The sequence below is a fragment of the Leptopilina heterotoma genome, unplaced genomic scaffold, assembly GCF_015476425.1.
Source record: "Leptopilina heterotoma isolate Lh14 unplaced genomic scaffold, ASM1547642v1 Lhet_275, whole genome shotgun sequence".
Lineage (NCBI taxonomy): Eukaryota > Metazoa > Arthropoda > Insecta > Hymenoptera > Figitidae > Leptopilina > Leptopilina heterotoma.
In genome coordinates, this window is record NW_025110983.1 from 802497 (window position 1) to 828214 (window position 25718).

A 25718-nucleotide genomic window follows, 5' to 3' on the forward strand; every position below is an offset into this window, starting at 1 on the left:
ATAAAATAATTTCTTTTGACCATATTTAACAACTAAAATAGAAACTTTAAATCAATGCAAAAGTAAAATAAACATAACCTTAAAATAATTTGCATCTTAGGCATTATTTTCAAATCGCGTCACAAATATTAAAAAAAAACTTTTCTTGTCAAACAAAAATATTTTTTTCTTTTTATTAAAAAAATAGAATTAATAAAGGTTCAAGGAAAAAGAAAATACCACCAAAATTCAATTAAATTTTTCAATTTTATATTACGAAAAAATTTAAAAATGACATATCTACAATAGTTATATATATGTTAATTTTTTTTACAATAAGAATTTTTATATAACTTATGAAATTTTCCATCCTTTTTTCAATTAAGATTTCGTCCATTTTTTTCTAGACTTATTTCGAGTCTACTTTCAATTAAATAATAATATTCACTATTATTATTTTTTATAAGTATTATTATTATATTTATCCTTATTTTGACTACATTCACTCAATGAATGTAAATATTTAATCTAAATTTTCACTTTCAGAAATACTCGACTCTGAAAATGATTCCTCATCAATAGGCAGAAATTCTTTTTTCTTCGTTCCCTTTTTTATCAGTTTTTGTGATTTTTTTGTCTGCAAACAAAAATAACAACTTTTATATTAGTTGAAAAATAATAAAAAAAAAACTATTTACGATAAAAAAATCTTTAGAAATAAATATTTATTACTTTCAAATTTTATAAAAGTGTTTAAAAAAAGATAATTAACAAAAATTTTAAATAAATAAATTTAAATATATAAATAATTAATGTAAATTTATTTTACTACAATTTTTATAAAAATGTTAAACAAAAAAATTAACAAAAATAAACAAAAATTTTAAAGAAATAAATTTAAATTTATAAATAATTAATTAATGTAAATAAATAAATATTTATTTTACTACAATTTTAATAAAAATTTTTTAAAAAAATAATTTACAAAAATTAGAAAAAAAATTTTAACTTATGGTATTTATGGTATAATTTAAGGAAATTTATCGTAATTTTGAATATTGAGAGAAATTTACAATTATTGAAGAGAAAAAAAAATCAGCTCCACAAGGAATCGAACTCTCCACTTTCAGTATCATTGTGCGTGGTCAGGAGCTTTGACCACGTAGCTAACGCACACTACTCTATTTAATTTAATTATTAGCAATAATATTCTTCAATAATTACTATTATTAATAATTATTTTATATCTATTCACAAGAATAATTATTATTACTTTTTACAATAAAATTAATGTTACATTAAATAATATTAAAAAAAATAAATTGAAAATATAAAGAAACAAACATTTTTTTAAAAATTTTTTATATAAAATAAAACCTTTGGCCATTTAACAGCAGGTCGCTTTGTTCCTTTGGATGAATTGACTTTTGGAAGATATTTCTCGGCAACAGGTTCAACCCGTCTTATATCAAAGTCCTGATCAACTTTTGCAATTGTTTGTAATCTTTGCTCCTCTGATGTAACGTATAAATCATCAGGCTGATGATACGTATTGTGAACATCATAAGCCTTTTTACTACAGAATAATGCAGCGCACATTGTGCATTTTATTAAATTCTCTGGAACCGCTTCTCTTTCTTCCTGGTTGAGAAAATTATTGTCAAATAAAAATAATAAAGGAAAATAATATTTTCAACACTGTCAGTGGTGCAAAAATATTTTCTTTTTTAATATTTATTTATATTTATTTAAAAAAAAAAAAATAAATAAAATTGGGTTAAGCAAAAGGACGCATGGTCAATAAAAGGATGGGTATCTCTATGGGCTTCGTTGACTTTTTTTTAGTTTTTTTTCGCATTTTTACGGTACCTGCGTGTGATTTTTTTCCAAATGTTGTTGTAAATTGAATTTTATCATATACTCGGCACCACACAAGTGACAATAATAAACGCTCATTGCTTCATTCATGGAATTCAATTTTATTTTATTACTAGGTGGAGGAGTTGCCACTGGTTGAAACATGTTGATTATTCTGCGTACAAGAAAAAGGAAAGAAAAATAAATATTTTGAGAATAAGAAAAAAAAATTAAAAAGCCAAACAATTTTTAACATTAAAAAAATACATTTTTTAATTTATTTTTTTTTCTTATTCATTTTTGTTTCATTAAAAAAACAAAGTTTTTTTAAATTGAAACATAAAAATAGACTTTAAAACGAAAAGAAATTTTTTTATAGAAAAGTAATGTTATTAATTTTTTGTTTCATTACAAATAAATAATTACTGAATGACAAAAAAAGTTTTTTTTTAATTCTAAAAAAATTTCATACCTTTTATGAACTGAACTATAATGATACTGCAATGCTTTTGGATTGAAAAATAATTCATCGCAGTCATTGCATTTTTTGTATTGGCCCTCGTCAATTTCTTCCGATTCATGTGAACTCAAATGACTGTCACGTAAATTCTTTGGCAATAGAAAATAAATAAAAATTATTAAGACCGAAGAATAATAATACTAAATATTATTATTTTTATTAATTGCAAAGTTGCAATATTATAATTATTATTATATTATAAATAACAAACAATTTTAATATTAATTATTAAAAAAAAAAAAAAAAAAATTACTCTAACATTAATTAAATTAACAATTTATTTATTTAATTAAAAAAATATTAATAAACAATAAAAAAATATAGTAGTAATAATAAAAATAATGATAATTTTTTTTATTCATGAACGTATTGTAAAAATACCTTAATGGGAAATTGCATTCCACAATAGGGACAGTAAAATTTTTCCGGCGCATTTGGATGCATTTTGAATCTGTGTCTTATTGTTGACGTTACAGTTTCAAATGTTTTTCCACAAAGATCACATTTTGCATCGGCATTTGGCTCAGCGGACGTTGGCTTTCCACGATGATCAATTTCTTTATTCGCATGTTTTCTAAAAATTATTTCCATTTATTTTCAACTCTAATGAGAAAAAATTTTTTTAAAAAAAAGTTTTTAAAAAAATTTAAAAAAAAAAGTTTTTAAAAAAAATTAAAAAAAAAAATTGTTAAGAGAAATAAAATTGTTAAAGAGAAAAAAAAACCGTGTCAAGGGTAAAAAGCAAAAAATTCTTTCCCAATAAAAAAATTGAGAAAAAAGTGTTTTTTTTTCTATACAAAAAAAGAAGAGGAAAAAAAAAGTTGTAAAAACACTTTTTGTAACAAAAAAAATTTTTTTTAAAGATTTAACAAAGGATTGAAACATTTAAATTTATTTATTTATTAAAACACTGAACGGGCAAAAAAAATAAAAAATTGCCCTTTCGTGCATAAGAAAATGGTTTATCAAAGTCTCTCAAAAAATACGAAAAGAAAAATTAAGGTAAAAAAATTTTGTTTAAATCGAAAAACAAAAGAAAAGTATTTTTTCATTAATATTCAAATTTTTCCCGCCCTTCCCTCGATCGATATAAAAATATTGTGTTTACTCACAGAGTTAATTATTTATCATTAAATAAAAGATTTCTTTTTTTTTCCTTTCAAAATTTATTCACTAAATTTTAAATGAAAATAAAAAATACTGAAAAAAAAATTTCAAAATAAAAATTTGTTTCATAAAAATAATAATCAAAAAAAGGAGAAAAAAAAGTGCCGGTGGTAAATATTTTTCGCCAAAAAAATACCTGAAATGCTCCTGAAGTGCTTCCTTTGAGTCTAATTTTGCACTGCATAAAACACACTTGTGATCCTTTTTTTCACTCATGATACAAAAAAATTGTCCTTATTTTCCAATTATCGAAACTGGAAATTTTAAAAATCTCTGTTATTTTTTTTCAATAATTTTTAATATCCCCCTTTACCCCCCGCTTTAAAAGAGAATCAGCAGGGATAATGTCACTTCTTGTTATCCCGGGTGTTGGTTGTGCCGTCATTAATGTTTTTTTTTTTTTTTTGTTTTTCTCTTCCACTTATAAATTACATTTTAATTTTAAAAACGAAAAAAGACACTTGATGAGAATTTTTTTTTTGTTGAAAAAAAAACCAAGGTAAAAATTAATTATTTATAACAATTTTTCATTGATCTTTGGTAATAATAACAAGGCGACGGTCTGTATTTTTGTCTATGAAATATATAATAGAGGGAAAAAAATCAATCACACAATCGCCATCTTTGTGAGATTGAAAATCGCGCCATCTACAAGTGATATTAAACCGTTTTTCGATATAAAATTTCCCAAATGAATAATTATTTTAAGTCTAAAAATTAAAAAAATTATTTCTTTTTTTTTATAAATTGGTTTTTATTGATCGTTTTCTTTTGTTTATCAAAAGTATTGTTTCTAATTTCAAAATTAATATTCTTGTGTTCTCTTCTTGAGTTAAATTTTTGTTTTGATATAAATAGGGATATTTTGGTGTAATAAAAGTCCCTAGGGGTATTTAATTTTTCAAACCAGTGACGGATCTATTTTGTTGATGGTGGAGTCAACGAAGCAATTTTCAGAAAAATTGAGAGGAGGAAAGAATTTTTTTTACTTCAGTAATATTTCATAGATTCACGACGATAATTGTTTATTTAATTATTTATTTATTCAAATATACTATCATAAAAAAAACAAATTTTCATTAAATAATAATCAAATTTTGAACGTTTGTATTTTGAGGCTATGTTTAGAGCTTTTAATTCCTTTAATTGTAGAATCACCTTAAATGGCCTTTTTTTATATCATAACTTATTTATGACATAAAAAGCAATTTCTAACAATAAAGAAAAAAAAATAAATTACAATTTCTATAATTTTTAAATAAAATTCTTCTTTAAATGAATTATTTTTAATAATTTTTGAAGAAGTTCTTTTTTGAGAATTTTTAAATCCATTTGTTTACAATTCAATTTTACATGAAATTTCAATTATTTGGAAATTCTTTAATTAAATATACATTAGAAAATAAAAAATTGAAATAATTTAAAAATAATTCGATTAAGCTTTTTTAAAAAAAATAGTTTCATAAAATTTTTAATTAAATGTATGAAAAATACAGATGTTCAAAGATTTTATTTTGAAACCTTTAGAAAATTCAATTATTTCTAAAAATTTCAATTATTAATAACTTCTCCAAAAATTCAATTATTTTCTGAAACTTTAACTGAAATTAATTTTCAAATCAATTTTTATTAGAAACTTCTAAGAGAATTCAATTATTTAAATACGAACATAGATAATTTATTGAAGAATTAAATGTTTTTTAAATTATATTCTTATACTTAATTTTATTAATAAATTCTCAAATAATTGAATTCTTTCGATGAATTTTAATAATATTTTTATGAATAATTACATTTTTCGAGGAATTCAATTAAAATTGTATTAAAAATAATTGAAATTCTGCAATGAATTTTATTATTTATGAAAATAATTGAATTATTGCGAGAAAATTTATAAAAAAGTTTCAAACAATTGATTTTTTTTTAAATTTAGGTATGCAAATTCTATTTTAAATAATTGAATTCATGTGAAATTTTTTTTTTTTAAATTAAATTCATGTAAAACTTTTTTTTTAAATAATTGAATGTTTGTATAGAATTTTATCAAAATTTGTGTTTAATAATTCAATTCTTTTTGGAAATTTTATTAAAAATACATTGCTGAAAATCATTGAAATTAATAGAAAATTTTTTGAAAAAAATTGAAACTTTGCCATGAATTTTATTAAAATTTATGAAAATAATTGAATTTTATTATTTTTAAAAATAATTGAATTACTGCGAAGAATTTAATTACCAAATTTTAAAACAATTGATTTTTAAAAAAAAACATTTATTCAAATTCTATTTTAAATAATTGAATTCATGTGAGATTTTATTTTTTTAAAAAAATAATTGAATGTTTATGTAGAATTTTATTAAAACTTTTTTTAATAATTGAATTCTTTTGGGGAATTTTATTTAAAATAGTAGAATATTGAAAACCATATAGAATTAAAAAGAAATTTTTGAAAATAATTGAAATTTTGCTATGAATTTTATTAAAATTATTGAAAATAATTGAATTCTTGTGATGAATACTATTATTTATGAAAATAATTGAATTTTGCAAAGAATTTTATTAAAATTCCTCAAAAGAATTGAATTTTGTTATTCATATTCATAAATATAATTGAAATGTTGACGAAATTTTTTGAAAAAAATTGAATTTCTCCGAAGAATTTTCTTAGTTTTGAAAATAATTGAATTCTTGTGATGAATATTGTTATTTATGAAAACAATTGAATTTTGCAATGAATTTTATTAAAATTCCTCAAAAGAATTGAATTTTGTCGAAGAATTTTGATATTTATTTATAAAGATAATTGAAATGTTGTCCACAATTTTTTCTTCGATTTTTTAAAAATAATTGAATTTTTGTGATGAATATTATTATTTATAAAAATAATTGAATTTTGTCGAAAAGTTTTGCTATTTATTTTTGAAAGTAATTGAAATGCAGACCAAAATTTTTTTTTAAAGAATTGAATTTTTTCGAAGAATTTGATTAATTTTTGAAAATAATTGAATTCTTCCGATGAATATTGTTATTTATGAAATTAATTGTATTCTGCAATGAATTTTATTAAAATTCCTCAAAATAATTGAATTTTGATATTTATTTTTATAAAGATAATTGAAATGTTGACCACAATTTTTTTTTAGATTTTTTTTTTAAATAATTGAATTCTTATATGATGAATAGTATTATTTATGAAAATAATTGAATTTTGCAATGAATTTTATTAAAATCCCTCAAAGTAATTGAATTTTTTCGAAGAATTTTATTAATTTTCAAAATAATTGAATTCTTGTGATGATTATTGTTATTTATAAAAATAATTGAATTTTGCAAATGATTTTTAAAAATTTTTTTTAAAATAATTAAATATAAATCAAAGCAGGAAAACTTAATAAAAAATTATTGTGTTTTTTGAAATTTAGGGTGACTCTACAGTGATTTACACATTGCTTTTTAAATTTATAGACAATTTATGCAATTTATAAAACTTCATGGTAATTCTACAATTGCTTATTTAATAAATTTATTTATAGGGTGTTGCAAATATTGCATAATTTTAATTATTATAATTATTATTTTGAAACTAAATTATTTAAAAATAAAAAAATCTGTTTAAATTATCTTTAATGAACTTTTTCGGAAAAAAGAAGGGGGAAGGGATATAAAATAAAAATCTTACAAGACCTTATTTGTTGGAGAGGGGGGAGGGGGGGGGGTAAAAATTATATAGTTCTTAAGTGGCCCCTTATTAAATTTATGTATTTTTTTTTAGTAAAAATAATGTATTTTTTTATATTATTATTTTTTTAAAATTTAAATTAATAGAATTTATAAATTTTCTAAACTAAATACGTCCCTGGCTAGGGAAATGATTTCAGGCGTGACGAACACGCAGCAGCACCACAGCTAAAAACCTACGCAGAAGATGTCAAGACGGGAGATGTCGGCAAGATGACAAGCGTTCGCATGACGCTGGTCTCATTAGAATTAATAAAAACAGAAAAAAAATTTCATTCCCCGTGTCTTTATTAAGTGACAAAAATAGTTGTGTTAAAAAATTGTGTTTACTATATCTGTCAGAAGGGGAAAAAAAAAAAAAAAATTTGTGTTTCTCTTCGTGATTTTTTCGATGCCGCCCTCTCCCCCACCCTATATCCCTAAAAGAAAAGTCCATTGACGTCGTGACAATCATCCTTTTTTTTCTCTCTCTCTCTCTCACTCCAATTCTTGCTCTTTAAATTCTCTGTTTATAAATATATATATATTTAAATGTATATATACACCTATTGTGTAGACGATCGTCGTCATCATCGTCGTCACCGTCGTCATATCGAAAAATCTACAAAATGTCCATCTAAATAAGTGTGTGCGGTTCAAAAAAAAAAAAAAAAAAAAAAAAAAATCGTACAAAAATTATTTTGTGTATTTTTGAGTGTCATTTGGATTTATAGAAGAGAAAATAAGGGATATGAGCATTTTCGGTGATTTCCAGAGGGTCTGGGTCCAACGATTCCCAGACAGCGCCCTGCCGGCCGCCTGGGAGGAAGACGTCAGAGCCAATCTCGTCAAACACCAACACAAGGTGCGAAAACACTCCATTTATTATACAAAAATAATAAAATAGAAAAAGAGATTTAAAAAAAAATAGAAATTTAAACGTACATTTCTTCTAGATTTTTTCAAAATGTCCTTAAATTTTTTTTTTATTTTTAAATATTTTTTTTTTTTCTTTAAAACAGGAAATACCTTCATTTGTGGAATTCCCCTCAACTCTCTCAATTTTTCTTTCGCAATAATGTACACAAGATTTATTACATATATCTATATATATATTTTACTTTATGTATATCTATATATATATATATTTTGCTTTATATATATATATATATGTATATACAGCAAAAAGGAAAAGCCTTTAAAGAGGTGGAAATTATTAGAAATTTCTGCCAAGTCTTGTGCTCGTATAATTATTATGTAAGGATGCATAACAATCGGGGCCATCTCTCTATTATTATTTTTCTTCTTCTTCTTCTTCTTTTTTTTGGAGCATTTATTTTATACGTTTTTGTTATTTAATTTTTAATTTAGGAAAATTTACTTAAACGAAAGTGTTAAGAGAGAAAAAAATTAACAAATTTTTCAAGTAGAGGCGCATATATATAAAAAGAATTAATTTGAGTGTATATTTTAAAAATAAGGTCAGACGTTGAAAGTGAGTTACTCTATCGAGGGGAAATTTATACATGTACTAGTTGAAAAAGTGTACAAATGATTCTCTAATATATTGCACATGTTACGCTGAAATTACATAAAAAAAAAATTTTTTTTTTTTTTGATTGAAATAATAAAATTTTTTGTTAAAACAATCAAATTTTTTATTGAAACAACTAAATTTTTTGATGCACCAAAGAAATTTTAATTGACACAACAAAATTTTGGTTGAAACAGACAAATGTCAGTTGTGGCAAGTTTCAAATTGAAAAATTTAGTTGAGATGACAAAATTCTTTATTTGGTGGTAAAATTTATTATATTGAATCAAATGTTTATTTTAATTTACTAAATATTTAATTAAAAGAAACTGAATATTCAGAATAACCTCAAAAATATGATTTTTTAACAATAAAAAAAATTTACAATTCGAACACAATAGTTATTTGACATAAAAACATTTAACGATAAATTTTAATTAACATAAAATTCATTCGACACGAATTTAAAAAATTAAAATAAAAATTTTAAATTTAAAAAATTTTTTAAATTAACATAAAATTTATTCGACACCAATTTAATTGAACACAAAAGTCATAGGACGTAAATATCATTTTTTCTAAAAATTTATATAACTCATACCAACATAAAATTATTATCTATAGATTTTTTAATGAAAATTCTTCTCTTATAATCAACTGATTTTAATAACTTTGAGACAATTCTTTGAGAATTCAATAATTCAAGTTTTTGAAGATTTCAATTTAAAACTTTCAAAAATTTGATTATATCTTAAAATTGTTATACTGCAGCTTTTAAAAATTAATTTTTTTTCTAAAATTAAAACAAATTTTACGCACTGCAAAAAAATGACGTCAGACTTTTAAAAAAAAAATTCCGACTGATTACACTGATAAACATTATATTATTGATTATAAATTGCTTTATATTTTTTGAAGTGAAAAATAATTACCCTTTGAATTTATTAGTTCAACTATAATAATGTTTAAACCTTGAGGACTAATTATAAATCGAATATATTTTTAAGATTGAACTAAGTGTAACATTTTTACATCATAATTTTCTCTTTATATACGTATTTAAATATAAAGTACAAAAATATGTCTAATTATATATTAATAAATAAAAAAAGTATCTAAATATATCAAAATAAGTAAAAATATGTCAAAATATTAAAAAAAAAATTTTGTTTATAATTTTAAAAAAATGTTTAAGAAAAATATATAAAAATTATGTCCAGTGATAAAATAATTATTTTATATTATAAGAATATTGTACTTCTTCAAAGCTATTTTCATCATTTCAATTTAATTATTATTTTCAAGAATTTTTAAACAAAGTTCTTCTTTAAATCAATTATTTTTCATAATTTCTGAAAAAATTATTTTTGAAAATTTTTAAATCCATTTGTTTGCAACTCAATTTTGCGTGAAATTTCGATTATTCGGAAATTCTTCAATTAAATATATATTAGAAAATAAAAACTTGAAATAATTTCCCAAAAAAAATCCGCAATTAAACTTTTTTTAAAAAAAATTAAATTCAAAATTCAGTTATATTTCTTTAAATCCACGCTATATTGCTTTTAATATTCAATTATCTGAAATTTTAACTGAAATTAATTTTTAAATCAATTTTTATTAGAAAATTCTACGAGAATTCAATTATTTAAATACTTAGAAAACAAAATAATTTATTGAAGAAATGAATGTTTCTTAAAATTCAACTCTCATAAAGAATTTTATCAACAAAGTTTTAAATAATTAAATTCTTTGGACAAATTTTAATAAAATTTTTAAGAATAATTACAATATTCGAAAAATTCGATTAAAATTGTATTAAAAATAATTGAAATTCTGCGATGAGTTTTATTATTTATGAAAATAATTGAGTACCTACAAATAATTATATTTTTTATGAAAATAATTAAATCCTTGTAAAAAATTTTATTATTTATGAATTTATGAATTTTGCTTTTTATTTATAAAGATAATTGAAATGTTGACAATTTTTTTTTAAGATATTTTAACAATAATTGAATTTTTCCGAGAAACTTTATTAATTTTTAAAATAATTGAATTCTTGTGATGAATATTGTTATTTATGAAAATAATTGAATTTTATTAAAATTCCTGAATATAATTGAATTTCGGCGAACAATTTTGATATTTATAAAGATAATTGAAATATTAACGAGAATTTTTAAAAAAAATTTTAAAAATAATTGAATTTCTGGAAAGAATTTTTTTATTATTAATATCGTTGAATTCTTTCAAAGAATTGTGTTAAAGTTCTTAAAATTGAAACTAATTTCAACAGAATTAAAATTAAAATTTTTCAAAAACTAATTGAAATTCTGCAATCAGTTTTATTATATTTATGAAAATAATTGAATTCTATCGGTGAAGTTTATTAAATTTTTTAATAATAATTAAATCTTGTCGAGAAATTTTATTAAAATTGCATTCAAAAAATTGAATTTCAAAGAAGAATTTTGTTACGTCTAAGAATAATAATTGAATTTCTGCAACGAATTTTATTGAAATAATTAAATTCCTAACTATTATTTTATTATTTACTGAAAATAATTTAATTATTGCGAAGAAATTCATAAAAAAAATTGTGTCAATCATTGAATTCCTGTCAAATTTTTATTATTTCATGAAAATAATTAAATGTTTGCGTAGAATTTTATCAAAAATTTTTCTTTTAAATAATTGAATTCTTTTGGGAAATTTTATTAAAAATAATAAATATTGAAAATCATTGCAGGAAAATTTTTCAAAATTGAAAATTTGCCAATGAATTGTATTAAAATTTCCAAAGAAAATAATTGAATTTCAGAGAAGAATTTAATAATTTTTAAAGATAATTGAAATTTTGACGAGATTTTTTTTTTTTTTTTTTTAAATTTTTTAACGTAATTTTTTTTTTTTTTTTTGCGAAGAATAATAATTATATGATTATAATTATTGAATTTTGCGAAGAATTTCATTACTTTTGAAAGTAATTGAAATTAAAATATGTTCAATACAAAAAAATGCATAATAAGCATAGTAAGAAAAAAAGCGAGCAATAATTTAGAAATCTTCTTCTTATTATTATTATTAATAAATATTTAATAAACATTGAAACAATGTGAAAGAAATAATTGTAAACAATTTGAAAAAAGCTTTTTGTAGCAAAAATTGATAAGTATATACAGATATTGACATTTTTTTCTGTTTCTTATCAATCGAGTCGCAGATTAGAGTGAGAGCGAGTGAGAGAGAAAGAGAGACACCATATTTGACTGTAAGAACATTTCAGATATGTGAAGTGATAATAAAATCCTCCATATAGTTCCAAACTAAAATTTTCTCCAATTTCACAAAATTAAATTCTTCTTTTATTAAAAAAATTCTCTAAAAGAAGAACCAACAGAAAGACTTTTTTTTAATAAAGACAAGAAATAAAGATTTCCAAACAAAATTCAGTAAAATATTCCAAATTATTTTATTGAAAGAAGAAAAAATTTATCGTAACTATTGTGAAACGTTTTTTTTAACTCGAAATTATTATTATTATTTTTTCTTTATTAAAATAAACATTTACTGCTTTGTCATGTTTTGGAATTTTGTTTTTATTGTTTTTATTGTTTTCTTCAATAATCGACAATGATTGATTGATTAATGGAATAATTACTCTGATTATTTGAAGAATTTCTCTTGGAAACCTTTATAATAACGGGGAAGAGAGAAAAAAAAGTGTCGCGATTACAAAACTTAAAATGACTCAATTACTGTTACAAATATGTTTAATTATAGTAGTTGGTGAAGAAGCGCCTAATTCGAATTAGACTTATCAAGCTTCATATGAGATTAATCTATGAGTCATTCGTTCCCTTCTATAGATATATTTTTTAATATTATCATTGGAAGAGACACTGCACGAGAACGAGGCGTTAATGAATTAATGGATTTTTCTTTGCCCCTTTTTAATTGTATTGGGAGTAGATATTTTTTTTAAAAATGAATTACATGTAAATTGTCGAAGATTTTTGGGATCGAACTGCAAATATAGTCTTATTCAGAAGCATTACTATAATTCATTATTGTAAACAGTGGCTTAAAATTTAAAAAAATAAAATAAAATTGGACACCCCTCCGATTGGTAACAATGACGCTACTGCTTAACCTGTCAATTACTGCTGCATTACTACTGACACTAGGTGCATTGTAAACAGTGGCTTAAATTTCGAAAAAGAAGAAATAAAATTGGACTCCCCTCCGTTTGCTAACAATGACGCTACTGCTTAACCTGTCAATTATACAAAAACTTACACAAAAATTTAATTTTTTTTCTCCTGATTTTCAGAAAGAATTTTGACTTTCTCCCTGACCCTAAAAAATATTCTGATGCACTCTAAAAAATATTAACTACTCAAAAAAAATGTTCTATTTATTTAAGAATTTTTTTCATTGTAAAATTATTCCAAAACTACAAAAAATTAATATTAATATTAATTACTAATTACTAATTACTAATTACTAATATTAATTAAATTAACTAATAAACTACGTAAATTCTTTTTTTTAAATAAACATTTAATCATTATTATTCTTTATATGAATTCAGATTTTTAAAAACTTCAAATTTAAACCTTTTGAAATTCAATAATTTATAAGAATATTGTTACAGTTACTTCTTCAAAATTATTTCCATCATTACGATTAAATTATTATTTCGCTAAAATTTTTAAATAAAATTCTTCTTTAAATCAATTGTTTTTAATAATTTTTGAAAAGGTTCTTTTTGAGAATTTTTAAATCCATTTGTTTGCAATTCAATTTTGCGTGAAATTTCGATTATTCGGAAATTCTTCAATAAAACATAAATTAGAAAATAAAAAATTGAAATAATTTAAAAATAATTCGATTAAGCTTTTTGAGAAAAATTAGTTCAAGAGAATTTTTAATTAAAAGTACGAAAAATTCAGATTTTCAAAGATTTTATTTTAAAACCTTTACAAAATTCAATTATTTCTAAAAATATCAATTATTAACTTCTCCGAAATTCAATTATTATCTAAAACTTTAAATAAAATTAACTTTTAAATCAATTTTTATTAAAAATTTCGAGGAGAAAAATATTATTTAAATATAAACAGATAATTTATTGAATAATTGAATGTTTCTTAAAATCGAATTCTTATACGTAATTTTAATAACAAATTTTTTAATTATTGAATTCTTTCGACGAATTTTAATAAAATTTTTCAGAATAATTACATTTTTCGAGGAATTCGATTAAAATGTCATTAAAAATAATTGAAATTCTTCAATGAGTTTTATTATTTATAAAAACATTTGAATTATTGGGAAGAATTTTATAAAAAAAGTTTCAAACTATTAATTTTTTTCGAAAAAATTTATGCAAATTTAAAAATTCTATTTTTAATAATTGAATATTCCACTGATATTTTTATTATTTTAGAAAATAATTGAATATTCGTGTAGAATTTTGTCAAAATTGTTTTTAAATAATTGAATTCTCTTGAGAAATTCTATTAAAATAATTAATATACACAAATCATTGAATTAAGAAAAATTTTTTTAAAATAATAATTGAAATTTTGCCATGAATTATATTAAAATTTTTGAAAACAATTGAATTTAATTACTTTTGAAAATAATTGAATTATTGCGAAGAATTTAATTAATGCCAAATTTCAAAACAATTGATTTTTTTGAAAAAATTTATGCAAATTCTATTTTAAATAATTGAATTCATGTTAAATATTTTTTTTTAAAAATAATTGAATGTTTGTGTAGAATTTTATCAAAATTTTTGTTTAATAATTGAATTCTTATGATGAATACTATTATTTATGAAAATAATTGAATTTTGCAATAAATTTTATTTAAATTCCTAAAAATAATTGAATTTTGTCGCAGAATGTTGTTATTCATTTACAAAGTTAATTGAAAAGTTGACCACACTTTTTTTTTTTAGATTTTTTTTAAATAATTGAATTTCTGCGAAGAATTTTATGAATTTTTAAAATAATTGAATTCTTGCGATGAATATTCTTATGAAAATAATTGACTTCCTTCGAATGATTTTATTATTTATAAAAATAATTTAATTCCTGAAAGGAATTTTAAATTTTGTGAATATATAATTGAATTACTGCGAAGAATTTAAATGTCAAATTTTAAAACAGTTGATTTTTTTCGATAAAATTTACGCAAATTCTATTTTAAATAACTGAATTCATGTGAAATTTTTATTTTTTTTTGAAAATAATTGAATGTTCGTGAAGGATAATTCTTCACGAAATTATTAAAATTTTTGTTTAATAATTTAATTCTTTTGGAAAATTTTATTAAAATAATTGAATATTGAAAGACATTGAATTAAGAAAAATTCAAAAATTAAGAAAAATTTTTGAAAATAATTGAAATTTTGCCATGAATTTTATTAAAATTTTTGAAATTAATTGAATTCCTAGGATGAATATTATTATTTATAAAAATAATTGAATTTTGCAATAAACTTTATTAAAATCTCTCAAAATAATTGAATTTTGTCGAAGAATTTTGCTATTTATTTATAAAGATAATTGAAATGTTGACCGCAATTTTTATTAGATTTTTTAAAAATAATTGAATTCCTTCAAAGAATTTGATTAATTTTAAAAATAATTGAATTCTTGTGATGAATATTGTTATTTATGAAAATAATTGAATTTTGCAAAAAGATTCTTTAAAAAATTTTTGAAAATAATTGAATATCTGGAAAGAATTTCACTATTTGTTTATAAAGATAATTGATATGTTAAGGACAATTTTTTTTTAGATTTTTTTTTAAAATAATTGAATTCTTGTGATGAATATTGTTATTTATGTAAATAATTGAATTTTGCAATGAATTATTATTATTACTAATAAAACTAATTTTCAAAAATTGTAGGTCGCTGCTTTGAGGGAAGAACTCGAGAAAGAGGAATTTTACGTGGAATATCTTGAGAGGTTACTCGCCGATGTTGAACGACATAAACGATTAGCAAATAATTCAACAACCGAATCAAAAGCATCGTGTACAGAATCACCAAGTCAAAGTTTTCATACCGCCGAAAATAGTCTCAATGAATCGTCAACGATAAAAAATAACGAAAATGAAAATACCGTCGATACAAATCCAGTACGTGAGGATATTAGTACACTGCAGGATAAATGTGTTTCGGAATTGAGTTCAACATTAAATTGTCATCGACGACCCAAAAGTGAAATACCACGAAGTCCCGAGAAAGTACCTGAATTTCGAAGGAACAGTAATCCAGACGTACCGAGTAATTATGTCACAGTCATTGAAGTCACTGGTAGTTCGAAAAAGGAGAAAAACGAGGAGACCGTCAAGGATGAGGAGGAAAAGGGTAAAGTCCTTTTTTTTCAATTTTCCTAATAGGGTAAAACTGTTCCAGTCGTTGGCACCCCAACTGTCTCAAAAAGTTAGCACTTCTCTTTTTTTTCTTTAAATAACAAAAAATACTGAAGTATATAATTGATTTTGATAAGAAATGCTCCAAATTTTAATAATCATATGCAAAGGACACTAGTTTTTAGTTATTTCTTGTTATTAGAAGGGTGTCAACTACAGGAACGCAGTGTCAACGTCAGTGTCCATACTTATAGACACAATCCCCTAATATTTGTGATTTTTGTCAATATGTTTAACAATTAAAAAATTGTTAGTGGATTCAGATGAAAAGGTGACGAACGAAGACGCTGAGGATGGAGATGCCGAAGCTTCAGAAGAGGAACCTTATTATGATTCCGTAGCTCTGGATCAAACGGGAGAATATGTTTACATTGATTCGAGAGTAACGGCTAATGAGAATAATGGTAATAAACTTCCGGTACGGAGGCCGCCCTCCTTACCAGAATCACCAGGGAACCAAAGTAACTACGTCAACATTGACTACTTCATCCAGTAAGTCTTCTGAAGAATAAGGATTTTTGTTTTTGGTTTCTTTCTCCTCCATTTTTCAGTTTTGAACCCACACACCATTCTCTTTTTTTGGACGTTAGTAGTAAATTTTCTTTTCGTTTCAATCTATTGGTTCCTCAGGCACAGGGCCGCGATGGACAGTGAGGACGAGGAGGGTCCAAGTCCAGCGCCACCGATCCTCCTTCGTGCTCTTTCAACAGACAACGAGACAGGAAGTAGTGACGCTGAACCGCTAAGTTTGAGTGAAGGGAGCTTAGAGTCACCCACACCAACGACACCAAGACGTCAGGAAAAGGGCAAAGATGGCGAAGACGATCGAACATCAATGGTCAAGTGTATCGTCAGTTCTGTCATCGAAAGTGAGACCATCTATGTTGAATGTCTAAATGTCATGTTACAAGTAAGTCTAATCCTCTAATTTCTTCCTTGTTAATTTAATTTAATTTCTTCTTTCGTTGTCTGTTGAGATTTTGACGAAATTGACCATTTTTGCTCTTTTCCAGTACATGAAAGCAATTAGGGCGACTTTAACCACATCCCAACCGGTAATATCAGAAGAGGAATTTGGAACAATGTTCTATAAGATACCCGAACTTCATGCAATACATCAAACATTTCTTGAGGGTCTGCGCAAGAAAATGGAGAAATGGGACTGTAAAACGACAGTTGGGGAACAATTTAAGGTGATGGGTAGCAATATTGGTGTTTATGGTGCATTTTTGCATAATTATGCCAGAGCAACAGATACTGTACGACGATGTTCACATCATTCGGCCCAATTTGGTGAAATTACCAGGGACATTAGATTACGGGGATTTCCAAAGGGACCGGGATTATCACTCGAGGATTTATTACATAAACCAGTTGCACGAGTTCAAAAGAATGCCCTCGTTCTCCATGTAATTATTTTTCTCATACAATTTCTTTATACAAATATTTAATTTTTTAATTCTTTAATTTTTTCAATTATTTAATTTTTAATTCTTTAATTTTTTTAATTATTTAATTTTTTATACTCAATTTTAGGATCTACTTAAGCATACACCATCAACGCACGCGGATCATGCACCACTAACTGAAGCCCTGGCAATGACGAGAAAATTCCTCGACGAGTTTAACATTATTCAAACCAAATCTATGTTCCCGGTGAGTTAGATTTAAAAGTTTTTATTACAATTGTTAGTATTTTAATTAATAATGATCTATTGCGTATTATAGGATCTTCTGCGCATGTATTCCATTAAGACATGCGCGGTAGATCGGACAGTATACTACCTATGCGCAATAGATCATAAAATTCCCCATATATGCCCAAAAGATAATAAAATATCCTATTTTAATGATCTATTGCGCATTATAGGATCTTCTGCGCATGTATTACACTAAGAGATGCGCGGTAGATCAGTCAGTATTCCACATATGCGCAATAGATCATAAAATTTCCTATATATGCGCAAAATATCTTATCTATAAGCAATAAATCAAAAAATGTTCTATCCCTGCGCATTATATCAAAAAATGATTTATTAATCTGCAATATAACAAAAAGTGATTTACTACTCTGAAATATATCAAAACCTTTTCGATCTTTTGCACAATAAATAGAAAATTCTATCATCTAGGTGCAATGAACAACTAATAGTTTGTATTTTATGATTAACTGCGCATACAAAAAACAATTTTTTATTGAGCATCAGTAGAATACTCTTTCATTTACTGTGCATAAAAGAAACGTTTTCATGATCTATTGCGCAGTAGATCAGAAAATGTTCTATCCATATGCAATAGATTAAGAAAGGGTTGAACATTTTTTCATTTATTCAGCATCAAAAGAACATTTTCTGATCTACTGCGCATAGAAAAACGCGTTTTGATCTATTGCGCATAGACAAAATGCTTAGTAATCTATTGCGCATTAGATCATAAAATATTCTATCCATGAGCAATAGATCAAGAAAGGCTTCAACATTTTTTAATTTATTAAGCATTAAAAGAATATTTTCTGCTCTACTGCGCACAGAAAATCGCGTTTTGATCTATTGCGCATAGACAAAATGCCTTGTAATCTATTGCGCTGTAGATAAAAAAATATTTTATCCATGCGCAATAGATCACAAAAGGATTTCACACCTTTTAATTTATTAAGCATTAAAAGAATATTTTCTGATCTACTGCGCTTTGCTTCTCTGGACACGGATAAAGCGCTTTTTGATATTTTACATATGCAAATTACCATTTATGATCTATTGCGCATAGATAAAACGTTTTTTGATCTATTGCGCATCGATAGAATATTTTCTGATCTACTGCGCATAGATAATACGCTTCGTGATCTATTGTGCATCTATAGAAAATTTCCTGATCTACTACGCATTTATACGCAGGATATGCAGTAATAATAATATGCGCAGTAGATCAAAAAGTATTCTATTCATGTGTAATAGATGAAAAACCATTTTATCTATGAGCAATAGATCAGAATATATTTTATTTGTGCGTTAAAAATAATAAAGTGTTCTATTTCTGGATCTATGCTCATCTGTATGATACTTCCTTCTATAATGCGCATTGATAAAACGCTTCTTGGCCTATTGCGCACAAATAAAATACTTTTTAATCTACTGCGCATTGATAAATCGCTTTTTGATCTATGGCGCATTAAATAGAGTACTTTAAGATCTACTGAAGAGAATAGATATATTCGCATGAATCGAATATAATGATTAGATTCTGTTCATGAGTAATAGATCAAAAAGGGTTTAATTTATGTGCATCTAAATTGAATAATTTCTGATCTACTGCGCATAGATAAAACGTTTTTTAATCTATTAGGCAATGATGGATTGAGCAGTAATAATGCTGTGCGCAATAGATCAAAAAGTATTTTATTTATGCGCAATAGATCAAATAGTACTTTATCTATGCGCAGTAGATCAAATAGTACTTTATACATACGCATTAGATCAAGGAGTATTTTATCTATGCGCAATAGATCAAAAAATGATTTATCTATACGCAAGAGATCAAAAATTATTTTATTAATGCGTAATGGATGAAAAAGTTTTATATATAAGCAATAAATCAGATATGAATCCATGCGCAATGAATAAAAAACGTTTTTTCTATGCGCAATAGATCATATATTTTTCTATTTATGCGCAGTAGATCAAAAAGTGTTTCATCGCTGCGCAGTAGATCAGAAAGCACTCTATCAATGCGCAATAGATCAAAGAGCTCTCTCTTTCACTCCTATACAATAGATTACACATTGTTTCATCACTACAATAATTTTAATGAATACATTTATAATTAAAGAGTCATGATCGAGCACAACGGCGACTTGTCAAGAACTCATTCGTAGTCGAATTAGCCGATGGACATCGAAAATTACGTCATCTCTTTCTCTTTAACGATGTGATTGCTTGCGCCAAATATAAAGCGTCCGGACGTGAAAAGTTCACCTTCGAGCTAAAATGGTATATTCCAGTAGCGGAAGCAATGGTCCTTGAGGACGGTATCGAACCTAGAGAAAATAGTCCTGCTAACGTTGTAGCCCTCAGGTAATGAATATAGAAAAAAAAATAAAATCTTCTCTTCCACCTATTGAAAGAATACTAACAAAATATTTACATTTCAGATCACAGGCGTGCACCGTAAGAGATCAAATTTTATGGGAGGAGCGTAATGATGAGAAGAGAATTCGCATTGGCAGTAGGGGTACGGATAAGAATAGAAAAAAACTTGCCGAATTAGAAGCCCAATTGGTATTGGCATCACCAAATTTAGTATTACGAGTATCGCATAAAAGTCAAAATCGAATGCAAAATTCGTATACATTTTTTCTCTCGAGTGAATTTGAACGTTCACAATGGATTGAGGCTGTTGAGGCATTACAACAGGGTGGTCAACCACCGGGTTCATTGCCATTGACAATGTACGAACTACAGGCATGGGTAACGGCGTGTCGAACATATTTGCAAACCGACATGGGAAGTTATTTACTTCGTTCGCGACGGGACGAGAGTCTTTTACTTGGTGATTTACATTTAACTCTACTTGGTCTCACACCACCAGGACTGGACAGAACTGGAGATCTCTATATTATTGTCGAGGTCGATAGTTATGGTCATTACTTTAAGCGTGCACGAAGTCGAGTTGCTCGAGGTCAAGCGCCCACTTGGGGTAAGTGAATTTTTTTATAATTAACTATTAATATAATTTAGACTGTAAATTACAATTTAATGTTTGTATATGGACAATAGATTCTTTTTTCTTACAAACATGCGCAGTAGATCATTTTATGTTAATCATGCGCAGAAGATCAAAATTTATTAATTACTTGCGCAGTAGATCATCTTATGTTAATCATGCGCAGAAGTTTATTGTTTTTTATTTATTTATTACTGAAATGCGCAGTAGATCATAATTTAATATTGACATGCTTAATAGATCTTTGCATATTACAAACATGCGCAATAGATCACAATTTTTTTTACTTGTGCAACAGATCCTATCATATTATAAACATGCGCGGTAGATCTTAATTCGTTCACTTGCGCAATAGATCCTATTTATTAAATACATGCGTATTAGATCATGTTTATATTATAAACATGCGCAGTAGATCTTAATTTGTTTTCACTTGCGTAATAGATCCTATTATGTTAAATGCATGCGCAGTGGATCATTTTTATATTATAAACATGCGCAGTAGATCTTAATTTGTTCACTTGCGCAATAGACCCCATTATATTAAATACATGCGCAGTAGATCCTAAACCATTATAAATATGCGCTATAGATCATTTCATTAAATTCCCAATTTTTACTATCAAATTGACAAAATAAAATTCACAAATATCTTAAAATTTCTTTTTTTTTGCAGGAGAAACATTTGTAGTGGAACTGGAGGGTTCCCAAAATTTAAGGATTCTTTTGTACGAGGAGTGTGGAACACGTTCTGTTTTGCGGGGTAAATGCACTCAACGATTGAGTAGATCATGGCTATTGGAAAATCAAGTCGATCAGGTACTTAAAGCATTGAATTTAGGTCCTGCAACACTTGACGTATCATTGAAATTTGTACCAAGTGAAGTTACCTTAAGGAGAGTGCCCTCTGCAAAACCGCAGGGACTCTTTGGCGCAAAAATCCAGCAAGTTTGCAAGTAAGTCAAAAATAAAAGTGAAAAAAAAGAAGAAAACAAATTTTTTTTCTACGATTAACAAAAAATTTTTTTTTAAGACGGGAGAAGCGAGATGTGCCTTTCATTGTTACGGCTTGCGTTCGAGAAGTGGAGAGGCGAGGTGTCGGTGAAGTAGGTCTTTATCGTGTGTCCGGTTCGGCATCCGATTTGGCGAAATTACGAAAATCGTTTGAAAGCAATTCTTACGAGGCTGAACAACTTCTCAAGGAGGTATGGTGTCAAATTTTGTTTTTATACGCCTTTTGGTACATTAATATAATATGTATGCGTAATAGATCATAAAGCGATGTTAATATGCGCAGTAGATCTAGAAGCGTTCAAAATATGCGCAATAGATCTTAAAGCGTTGTTAACATGCGCAGTAGATCCTGATGCATTTCTAACATGCGCAGTAGATCTAGAAGCATTAAAAATATGCGCAGTAGATCCAGAAGCATAAAAATAATGCCCATTAATGAAATTTTATAATTTTTCTTTCAGGTGGACGTGCATTCGGTGACGGGAGTACTGAAACTTTACCTACGAGAAATGCCTGAGGCATTATTTACCGACGCCCTGTATCCAGCATTCCTCGAAGCATTTCAAACTGGTGAGGTATCACGTAATGGGGCATTGCGCCGAGTTTACGAAGGTTTACCAACAGTTAACAAAGCTGTGATCGATTTCCTTCTAGCTCATTTAATTCGCGTGAATAAGCACGAGGCTCAAAACAAAATGTCATTGCATAATTTAGCGACCGTATTCGGTCCAACTTTATTGCGTCCCGGAACAAGTAATCGTACAGATCAAAAAAGTCGTGATCCACTTGCAGCCGGTACCGTTGATGTTATGGCTCAAGCCGGTATACTTTATTGTTTTCTACAAATGCAAATGCAGACGCAACAAAGCAATCAATCACTCTAGTCGAGAGTTTCGTACCGATCAATCAATATTTTTTACCATACACTTTCGTGTCCCTTTTTTTCCCCCAATACCCCTCCAAAAAATAAACCAACTAGAAGCTTGGAAAATATATCTACATGCTTCGTTTATTTAAAGTTAACCAGAAATGTTTGTGGACCTCGAACAATATAGTTTCAGCAAAACTACCATTGCTGATAGACATTTCTATATTGTCTTCAGTACCAAGTCACACACACACACACACACACTCTGTTATTTAGTAGTGTGTAACAGAAAGTGATATATTTTATACTTTGCGATTGTATTTTTAGACGTGTCTCCTCTCACGTCGGTCTTTTTCGAGAAAAAAAAAGGAACGCTTTTTTTAAATATATAATAAAGGGAATAAGAGGTCAATGCTTCGAAAAGTGTACACTTTTTGCATTTACGCGTTCCTAAAAAAATATATATATAAATATATGTAGACAATTCTAATAACGATGCAAAAAAAAAAGAAACCAAACCTTTGTGATCCTTTTATATATACTTATTAATGTATACTTGTCAAATTCTTGAGATGACCTCTCTCCCCGTTTTTTTTATAGAACCTTTACAAAGAAAATAAAGAATACAAAGAGTATAAAAAATTATTCTTTATACTCGAATGGTGTTGAATGCTTCTCCTTCGCTTCAAGACTGATTTTCCCGTCTCTGGTTAAATTTTACTAGACTCTCGTTGGATATTTTTTTAGCCAAATTATACACATTTTTTGATAGTAAAAAATAAAAGAAAAAACAAAACAAAACAAGGAAAAATTATTTCAAAAAATAATTTACGATCATTAGGTATGAAATATTAAAAAAAGTAGTTTTTTATCAAAAAGTCGAGATTAAATCTATCAGTTGTGTTAGACAATATTCGATAATATATTAATATAAATAAACTGTACTAATATAATGTCATTAATGCATGAGATTTGGATAATGCAAAAAAAAAACAAATTTAGCTTTAGATAAAATGTTTAACATTTTATTTTCCACTTTTTTTTCTAATTGAGAGTGTTTATCGAAATTTTTGTGTGTGTAGAAATTGTTGAATGCGCGTGTGAAAAAATGACATGAGGACGCTTCTGCGCATGCGTCGTAGATCATTGATTAAAAAGAAAAAACAAGTGTACAAACATGCGCAGAATTAGCCAAAGGATTGTACGCGTGCGCAATAGCAATCGGCTTGCCTTAGATTATGCGCAATAGTTGAAAAAATTTTCTATAACTACGCAGTAGATCAAAAAAGTGCTCTTTCTTTGTGCGCAGTAGATCAAAAAAGATATTTTCTATAAATGCGCTTTAGTAACAAACGAAAAAAAAATTTTTCTATTCATGCACAGTTAGAATAAACAATGTTTTTGATCCAGAAAATTATTTTATTTCTGCGCAATCGATCACATTTTTGTTCATATTCGTGTGCAATGGATCGAACAGTGTTCTAATTATGCGCAATGGATCAAAAAGTGATCAGAATGCGCAGTAGATCAGACAGAATTCTGCTTCTGCGCAATAGATCAGAAAATGCTCAATACATGCGCAGTAGATCAGAAAATGTGCAATCTATGCGCAGTAGATCAGACTGCATTCCACTTTTGCACAATAGATCAAAAAGTGCTCAATACATGCGCAGTAGATCAGACAATGTTCAATCTATGCGCAGTAGATCAGAATGCATTCTAGATCTGCGCAATAGATCAGAAAGTGTCCAATCTATGCGCAGTAGATCATCAAGCACTTTGTAGAGCAAAAAATATTCTCTCTTGCGCAGTAAATCAAAAAAAATTCTAAATGTGCATAATAGTTAAAAGTAAATGTATTTTATTCATGCGCAGTAGCAGCTAAACGACTTGGGGATCAATTTTTTAAAGAATTTTTTGATAAAAAAAATGAAGTAAATTTAATGAGAGATGCCTGTATAATCAACAGTCTATTCATATAACCTGAAACAATCCTGCCGACGCACATTCCGAAAGAAAAATATTTGTCAATCTTTTTTTCAAAATTTTTTGTGGAAAAAAGAATTTTTTTCTGTTGTTCTCAAAACAATTATTGTCATAACAAATAATTGTTATTTTAAATTAAATAATAGACTTTTCTCTTAAATTTGAGTAGATATTTCGATGAAAGTTTTATGAATAGAAATTCTTTTTTTTTTTTAATATATTGTAACATTTTTTTGTTTGTTTGTTTATTACATGTGTATGTTTGAAGATTTGCACGTGCATAATATATTGTGTAATTGTAATGTAAGGATAATGTGCGTGACCCAAATAAAAAGAAACCGCCTTTTGTATAGGTAATGTACCAATTATACATACAAAATATTTTTCTCCATTGTGTAAAAAATTCTCGAAATTTTTTTTTCATTCTTTCATTACAAAAAAGGAAAAGAAATTTCGAAATATTTTTCGCGCGTTTTTGTACATTTTCGCGAAGTGTAAAGACGATTAATCATCACGAATATAATATTAGAGCATTAAATATATATTGTACATGTATAATTATATTATAATTATTGTATTATTATTGTATTATTATTATTACTATTATTATTATTATTATAACTATTATTATCATTATTATTATTATTAATATTATTATTACTATTATTATTATTATTACTATTATTATTTTTATTAGTATTAATATTATTATTATTATAATTTTCTGCAATTGAAGATTGTTATTGCACATCACAGAAGAAAGCTTTACGCGAAAAGGAGGATGTACTGCCAAAAAAAAGAAAATTTTTTTAGTACATAAAATATAAAAATTTATAAAACTGTAAAATATATTTTGATACTTATTTTTTGTTCAGGGACAAATTTCCTTTATTA

At 25.6% G+C, this 25718-nt stretch overlaps 3 protein-coding genes across 6 annotated transcripts in view; 1 reads left to right on the forward strand and 2 right to left on the reverse strand.

Moving 5' to 3' along the window:
• The window catches only part of LOC122504040, a 62493-nt gene that overhangs the window by 3560 nt on the left and 33215 nt on the right, over nt 1-25718 (reverse strand). The window lies entirely within an intron of this gene.
• LOC122504039 (zinc finger protein 845-like) lies at nt 305-4152 on the reverse strand. The gene is made up of 6 exons (XM_043614920.1): nt 3660-4152; nt 2738-2930; nt 2309-2445; nt 1849-2011; nt 1357-1620; nt 305-616 (listed from the first exon to the last, which is right to left on the reverse strand). Exons 1-6 carry the CDS (start codon nt 3737-3739, stop codon nt 503-505), a joined length of 951 nt encoding a protein of 316 aa, XP_043470855.1. The 5' UTR covers nt 3740-4152; the 3' UTR covers nt 305-502.
• On the forward strand, nt 7428-25393 carry LOC122504036 (active breakpoint cluster region-related protein). 4 transcript variants are annotated; one of them, XM_043614915.1, is made up of 11 exons: nt 7428-8106; nt 15710-16172; nt 16501-16729; nt 16868-17147; nt 17251-17646; nt 17774-17893; nt 20063-20307; nt 20385-20929; nt 21633-21912; nt 21990-22161; nt 22432-25393. In XM_043614915.1, the coding sequence occupies exons 1-11, from the start codon at nt 7993-7995 to the stop codon at nt 22852-22854; spliced, it is 3267 nt and encodes a 1088-aa protein (XP_043470850.1). In that variant the 5' UTR covers nt 7428-7992; the 3' UTR covers nt 22855-25393. The 4 variants fall into 4 exon arrangements, with proteins under 4 accessions (XP_043470850.1, XP_043470846.1, XP_043470847.1 ...); XM_043614911.1 differs by having other exon boundaries at nt 7429-8106; nt 16492-16729; nt 16859-17147; XM_043614912.1 differs by having other exon boundaries at nt 7429-8106; nt 16492-16729.

Coding starts and splice junctions, on each gene's coding strand:
- LOC122504036 (XM_043614911.1), top strand. CDS start 7,993: ATGAGCATTTTCGGTGATTTCCAGAGGGTCTGGGTCCAACGATTCCCA. Junction 16,173..16,491: donor CAAGGATGAGGAGGAAAAGG/GTAAAGTCCTTT, acceptor AAAAATTGTTAG/TGGATTCAGATGAAAAGGTG. Junction 22,162..22,431: donor CTGAACAACTTCTCAAGGAG/GTATGGTGTCAA, acceptor TTTTTCTTTCAG/GTGGACGTGCATTCGGTGAC.
- LOC122504039 (XM_043614920.1), bottom strand. CDS start 3,739: ATGAGTGAAAAAAAGGATCACAAGTGTGTTTTATGCAGTGCAAAATTA. Junction 2,931..3,659: donor GCACTTCAGGAGCATTTCAG/GTATTTTTTTGG, acceptor AATAATTTTTAG/AAAACATGCGAATAAAGAAA. Junction 617..1,356: donor CTGCTGTTAAATGGCCAAAG/GTTTTATTTTAT, acceptor TTTTGTTTGCAG/ACAAAAAAATCACAAAAACT.